At 39.5% G+C, this 7,734-nt stretch overlaps 1 protein-coding gene across 1 annotated transcript; it reads right to left on the reverse strand.

Annotated features, from left to right (window-relative positions):
* Window positions 1-5,486: 5,486 nt before the first annotated feature.
* Window positions 5,487-6,465, reverse strand: LOC123653927. Its single transcript, XM_045589904.1, has 3 exons — window positions 6,426-6,465; window positions 6,104-6,236; window positions 5,487-5,829 (listed from the first exon to the last, which is right to left on the reverse strand). The coding sequence occupies exons 1-3, from the start codon at window positions 6,463-6,465 to the stop codon at window positions 5,562-5,564; spliced, it is 441 nt and encodes a 146-aa protein (XP_045445860.1). The 3' UTR covers window positions 5,487-5,561.
* Between the last annotated feature and the right edge of the window lie 1,269 nt (window positions 6,466-7,734).

Raw genomic sequence — 7,734 nt, forward strand, 5'->3', positions numbered from 1 at the left:
TTCGTCCAATGGGTATCTGAACTTGGGGCTGATTTGCATTACATTACCCCAGAAATGCACAACTCAAACGGACAAGTGGAAAGGTATGTGCGGACGGTCCTAAATATGTTACGCGTCGAAGTAGGTCATCGAAATGCCTCCTGGTCTGAATCTCTCTGGAAGCTCCAGTTGGTCCTGAACATTACAAAGCAGAAGACCACCCGAGCTTCCCCAATAAGCTTAATGATAGGTACCGAAGCCACGACTCCAGTCATACGCTCTCTGGTACAAGATGTTGCCGTCAGTAACCCCATGAACAACCGAGAAGCTCTGAGAGAAGTCAACAGGAACCGTGCCGCTGAACTTCTTCGAAAGAATCAAGAAAATCAAGATTCTTTAGTAAACCAGTCGAGACATAAGCCACGGACATACGCTGTTGACGATCTAGCCTTCGTCATAAAATACTCGCAATCGACAGGCAAGCTGGATCCTGGAATGCGAGGGCCGTATCGAGTCACTAAGGTTTTACCAAACGGGCGTTATGAATTGAAGTTACTCAGCGGTAGCAAGGGAAAATCAACTCAAGCAGCCGCCCAATACATGATCCCATGGAGAGGCGAATGGTGCCCCGAGACTTGTGCCATATTTTTCGATGGTAAGGTTCTCAAACTCTTTAATTGCTTTGCTGTGACGTTGTTTTGGTGATTGTTTTCAGAAGCAGTTGTGAGAAGTGACGCTCGACGTCACTTACCGAGATGCACAAGGCATCTCGTGGAGCTGCTGCTCTGTGGGGGGCCTGACTGCACCCTCATCGATCACCACCGGCGTTTGTCGCCACTGACGTTAGTCGTCAATTGCGTTTGTCGCACCGGCGTTTGTCGCCACTGACGTTAGTCGTCAATTGCGTTAGTCGCACCGGCGTTTGTCGCCACTGACGTTAGTCGTCAATCGCGTTAGTCGCACCGGCGTTTGTCGCCACTGACGTTAGTCGTCAATTGCGTTAGTCGCACCGGCGTTAGTCGCCACTGACGTTAGTCGTCAATCGTGCTAGTCGCACTGGCGTTAGTCGCCACTGACGTTAATCGTCAATTGCGTTAGTCGCACTTGCGTTAAGCGCCCACCAATGGTAATATACGGTGAGGATGTGAAATGGTCGGGACGCCGACGATTTACATCTTTACTTTCGTTATTCACTGTTATTGTTGTGTCTGTCTCGCTTTCATTGCTTTATTAATGTGATTTTGATATTGGAACTCCAAGCTGATACAAACAATATCTTTCAGATGACAACAATGATACTTTGACACCAGAAAGTGAGCATGACAGTGACCAGAGCGCCCTAGCTGGACCGTCTATGCCTATGCTTGAAGACGAGGATCAGGAAAGTTACCAAGCAACTTCCTTAGAAGGACCTTTAAGGAATGTGGTCGAGGACGAACCAGAGTCAGGAGAGGCCGAGTAAGAAAACACCTTAAATCAAAATATAAAAGTGGCGCGCAGCCCTGCCGGGCGCTCATTTGTCGGTTGTCGCTCGACGAGGCAACATCACTCAAGTACTTTAAGTGTCAGTGTTTAAGTGGGTAGTTGTAAGGCGAATACTCTGTAAGTTAATTTTTGTTAATTGTTGTTTACTGGTGATTATTTTGTTCCATGTGCTAGCTTTTATGTTTGTTTATTAGAATAAAAAACTGATTGTCACTTTAATAATTGTTGTATGTGTTTTTTTTTATAAATTTCGAACCTAGAACCTAAATATATATATATAAGCCAAGCATCAGTTTTCGATTAAAAGAAGAATCATCAAAAACGTAGGTATATTTAAAGTTATTCTATAGGTATACTTATAGTGATTTTTAGTGCTTTTAATCATTTTATTCTAAAGTGTTATGTACACTTGTAAGTGTCAGGCATATCAGATACTTTATTATTATATATTGTTTAATTTTAATTTATTTTATATGTATGTGTGCTTTTGAAATAAATAAAATCGGTATATCTACCCAGTGGAGAAGAGTGAAGTATGAAAAGAAAAAGTAGTGGTGTATGCAATGATAATTATATTCTCGCCTCAATGGGTGTATGTAACGTTGCGTACGCGTCATTGTGTCGTCGTGTCGTGATTAGAAACTACTTAGGTTCGAACTTTCGTATAACGTATAATAAACGTATACGTATATATATAACGTATAATAAAATAATTTTTATCGTTTAATTGTTTAAGATCATTTTTATGTAGTTAATTTTATATAATTTTTCTATTCACTACAAGAGGGCGTCACTTGTAGATTAAATCGCGCTATCGTTTGGTTTATAACTTCATATTATGATATTAACAAACGATCCTATTTATTTTACTTTACACAATAGGACAAAGAGACCTGAGCCGTTTACTCTAAGTTTAAATTAGTGCAACAAATCTCGTGTAAACCATAGTTCAAACGTTCAAATCCGGTAGATTAATTTAAAAGTGAAATGAGTGCAACGCTACCGGGCCCCATAAACATTAATACAGACCTTTAAGTATCTAATTTTAATCATAATAACATAATTTTAATTGAGTTAAATCTTAGGTAAATTAATAAATAAGCTTTGTTGAATTTTGTAATTGAGATTTCTAATCCTAATTATCGAAACAAAATTGATTTAAATTTTAATCGAAGTTTTAACTATGCCGATAGATGTCACTAACATCATTACATCGTGCTTAAATTCATTATACTGTCAATCATATAGATTTCGCTAGTATGTAATTAAATCGTGCTAGCGTTTTATTTTGATTGTGATGTATAGCTCGGATTATTATTGGAACTAGTTTTGACCGGTGACGCTATAAAGACAGATAAGACCAACAGCATTCGAAAATTCGAAAAGTTTTTAGTTGTTTAGTTTTTTTTAGTACAAAATTAGTAATATCTTGCATGAAATACAGCGTCACTAAGTCCACACATCTTTATCAACTATACACTTAATAATACGCTTTATCTATTATTATTTTTAAATAAAAATTTTAAATTTATTTTGAGACGATTCCAAAATTGTTTATGGGGTTTTATTATACATGCGAATACCATAACCCAGAAAGGAGACGTTTACTTTGTGCAGACGGAAACTTGGAGTTACAATTTTGTTATTCCTTCTCGTGTTTACAATGCGATTATTACTATTTATTTCAAAACAATGAATATTCTGGTGAATATACATAACATTTTTATAAATATCACACATCACATCAGCCTATCGCAGTCCACTACTGGACATAGGCCTCCACAAGTTTGAGCCAAAAATGGCATGAACTCGTGCGTTTTGCCCGTAGTCACCACGCTATAGATTAAAATAAATATATTGCGATGCAATTGTTAATATGTCTTCCTTTTGAAAAACATCACGTAGAGAGACGAGGTCCAAGATCGTAAATGCCGCGAATAGACCTTTTTTGCAAGATAAATATAGTCTTAATATCTGTAGCATTGCCCCACAGTAACGAACCGTAACACATGAGTTCACTCCATTTTTAGTGCGAACTTGTGGAGGCCTATGTCCAGCAGTGGACTGTAATAGGCTGAAATGATGCCGACGATGATGATGAACGGGCCGTAAAACATAACACTATGCAAATAGCTACAATATATTAAACGTGCAGTAGCAACATCGGTCAGTTGTCGTACTTTTCTAACTGCGAATGCTGCGGAGCTGAGTCTACCATTCAAGGATGACAAATGAGAATTCTACTGAAGTTTTGAGTCCAAATGTATCCCTAAAAAAAGTGTAGTATTATTGACAATAAACCTCTCAAAATTATAATTTGGATGTTTAACATTAGGCAACGAAAACACAACGCACTTGGTTTTTTTGGCGTTCAAAACCAAGTTGTTTGTTTTAAACCAATCTTGAATTCGCGACAAAGAACTGTTCACAAACACAATTATTAAAATTGGTGACAAAAGACGAGTCTAATCTTTATGAATTTTCACCTGTTCAATGGTACCTACTCGGTTTTCTAAACGGACTAAATGTAGGGTATGAAGACTGGGATGAGACTTGGTTTATGTGTGGTACTCGTCTTTAAGGATAATATTCTTTTAAATATTTCCGTCGAAGTGTGAGCACTATTGAAGAAAAACGAACTTAACAAGAGATATAAAAAAAAATTAAGGTACCAACAAAACAGTAGCGAAGTGGTTTAATGGGTAACAAGAAACTCAACTTAGAGTGATATCGTTCTGGGTTCAAATCTGACATTGCGCTTAAATATCTTACAAGTAACATCCAAAACTAACAAGTAATTAGATTTTTCTGAATAAAAAGTATTAAACCAGACGACATATTGTCTTTAGGCTATGGTACAATTCTTAAAATTAAACAACACAAACAAGTGTAATCGAAGTGTGACATTGTTGACGTGATGTTTTTAGAAACTTCTTAACCCCCCTGCCCCCCGGCCCCCCACGGTGATATTTGGTGAGGTTTTATAGTTAAACTATTCCCCATATACCATACACACTACCAACAATTCCAAAATAATAATAATAATAACTTTATTTGTAAAGCACACTCCGAGGCAGGCATTACAATCAAAATCATGACAAAAAACGAAAAAAAAACCGACTTCAATTAAATCGACGAGTAATACAACGTAGATCGACGAAAAAATAGTCAAGTAACAACGCATTATCAAAGATTACTCAAAAAGTAGTTATCAGATCTCGATGAAATTTAAATGTGACCACACGATAAACATCAGCTTTCGAGTAAATTAAAAATCATTAAAATCGGTACACCTAATAAAAAGTTATTGCGGATTTTCAAGAAGTTCCCTCGATTTCTCTGGGATCCCATCATCAGATCCTGGTTTTCTTATCATGGTACTAAACTAGGGATATCTTCTTTCCAACAAAGAAAGAATTATCAAAATCGGTCCACCTAGTAAAAAGTTATTGCGGATTTACAAGAGTTTCCCTCGATTTCTCTAGGATTCCATCATCAGATCCTGGTTTCCTTATCATGGTACTAATCTTGGGATATTTCCTTTCCAACAAAAAAAGAATTATCAAAATCGGTACATCCAGTAGAAAGTTATGCGGTATAATACAACGTAGGTCGATGAAAAAAGCGTCAAGTAAAAACGCATTATTAGATATAGCTCGAAAAGTAGTTGTTAGACCTCAAATAAATTTAAATGGGACCAATTGGCACACACCACCTTTCGATTAAAAGAAAATTTGTCGAAATCGCTCCACCCAGTCAAAAGTTCTGATGTAACATACATAAAAAAAAAAAAAAAATACAGTCGAATTGAGAACCTCCTCCTTTTTTGGAAGTCGGTTAAAAAATCATGTTTATTCGTGCATCGTAATAAAAATTTAAAGTAAATACAAATGGTTATTCTCCTCCATATAGCCCCCTGAGCCCCCCTAGCCTGTTTCCTGATGTTTTTTCGGACCCCGACCCGTTTTTAGCCTCACGAGCTTAATGGACGATCCCTCAAGAGTACAAAATAAGACGACTAATGGTCTATCGAGGCTTTATTGTACAGTTCTTAAAATCTAACAACGCAAAGATAAATGAATCGAGGTTGGAGCTTGTCACACGTGTTGCGCACATGTGCAGCGGCGCTCGACGTGGACAAGGCGCAGCGCCGCCAGCAGGCGCGCCAGCGGCTCCAGCGCGTCGCCCGCCGCCAGCGCGACGGGCCGCAGCGCGGCGCGCAGCGCGGCTGCCATCTGCGCCGCCAGCACCAGCGGCGGCTGCAGCAGCGCGTTGAAGGCCAGCGCCAAGCCAGGCTTCAGCAGCTGATCCGACACCGTCTGGACGACACCCGTCACAGCGCTGCGTACTGCCACTAACACGCACCTGTCGTTCATAGTGAACAAATTTTTGTTAATTTGTTCTTTTCAGTGGGTTTCGATGTATATGTAGATGGCAACAAAAGACTGCCCTCCCTCCCAATTACTTTACAAATAAAATTAACAATCAAAGAAAAAGTTGTCTACTAAGTGCTTACTCGTCTGAATTCGAAAGATTTAATCCGAAGTGTATCGAGTAGTAGTATGGTATGGCGAACCTCTCGAGCTGCACCGCCACGTGCACGGGCAGGGCCAGCAGCGCGGCGGGCGCGGCCAGCAGCTCGGCCAGCAGCGCGCGCGCCGGCCGCGCCACGCGCCGCGCGGCACGCTCCACGTGCGTCAGGCGCGTCGCGTCGCGCGCGCACAAGTACTCGCCGGCTGGTTCAAAGTGGTACACTTCGATGCGATCGGGTCCTTAAAATATTCACACTATTGTCGTATTAAATGTAACGAGGACGTTATTAGTATACCTGATGTATATCTTACAGTCTGATGTATCAGTCACAGGTGTGTACAGGTCACAGGTTGTAAGCCATAAATGAAAGAATATTAAGGTAGGTAGCAAGTAAAACGAATACAGTTCGATAGATAGGAAGCTCTTACCGTCGTCGTATGTGTCGAAGATTTGCTTGCCATCAAACATGTTCTCCCAGAAGGACAATTTTTGACTCTTTTTCTATAAACACAATTTCTATGAAAATGAGTGCGATAGATACCTATATCTAAAGTAATTTTGATTAAGCTTAGCAGACGCACACAGGCTTTAATTTCTGGACAAAACTTTTCATTATTATGTGTTTGATCATCTATTCTATACATCTACCTATACAAATGAATAAAATTGAAGTGCCTGTTTGTAATATATTTTGACGCCATCTATCGCGCGACATACGAACTACATAACTAAGAATTGATGTATCCTACATCGCGATATCAAAGTTATCAGAGCGATTGAGTATATACACAAGAACCCGACAACACCGTCCGGTCGGAGGATCCTCCCTTTACGATGGCGGAAGAGGAACATAACACCCCGTTGCTTGCTTCTCTAAAATATAATAACCGCTTTTTAGTTTTTACTAAATGCATATGGTATACACGGTACATGTACTAAAATAACATTTTTTATAATTTTTGTCTGTTTGTATGTCTGTCTGTCTGTTTCGGCTAATCTCTGAAATGGCTGGACCGATTTTGACGGGATAATCACTGGCAGATAGCTGATATAATAAGGAGGACTTAGGCTACTTTTATTTTAGTTTAGTTAAATTCCACGCGGATAAAGTTGCGGGCACAACTAGTTTTATATAATTTTAACCAAACACATATTACCTTAATATTGCATTCCTGAGAGTTGGCGTTAACATTAGCAGTGCATGTTACACCATGAGGTGGCGTTGCGTGAGTACCCGCGTCGAGCAGTGAACGAGCTCTGTCCCATCTTTAATCAACAAAAATATACATTTCATTGTACATTTTTTTAATATATCGTCGCATCGTTATTTTCTTTATTGATTTCCATTGTGTTATTGAGATTCATATACTAAGAGTTATACGGGAAGTGTTGGTTCAAATAAAAAAAAGTAAAATTTGCTATCAAGATTATACTTCAAATTAAAGATAATCACTCGGTACTTTATTTACACAATATTGTAGCACTTCACTTAACAATCACTATGTACAGTCAATATCTAACGCAGATATTAGTAGTTAACTGTCCGCTGGATCAAGCAGAACTGAGCTCAGCTCGGAGTGTGTGGACCGCCCTGGCAGGCCCGAGGGTCTGTCTGGATACGGGCCTTGAGGCTCGCCTACTTACCCGGGCTTCCTTAACCGGGGCACTTTGCCTCCTGGATCACATTGTTTAGGTCTGATGGACCCGCGCGGTGAACTGGCACAACGTAGACTCTGT

Source organism: Melitaea cinxia, chromosome 5 (assembly GCF_905220565.1).
Source record: "Melitaea cinxia chromosome 5, ilMelCinx1.1, whole genome shotgun sequence".
Lineage (NCBI taxonomy): Eukaryota > Metazoa > Arthropoda > Insecta > Lepidoptera > Nymphalidae > Melitaea > Melitaea cinxia.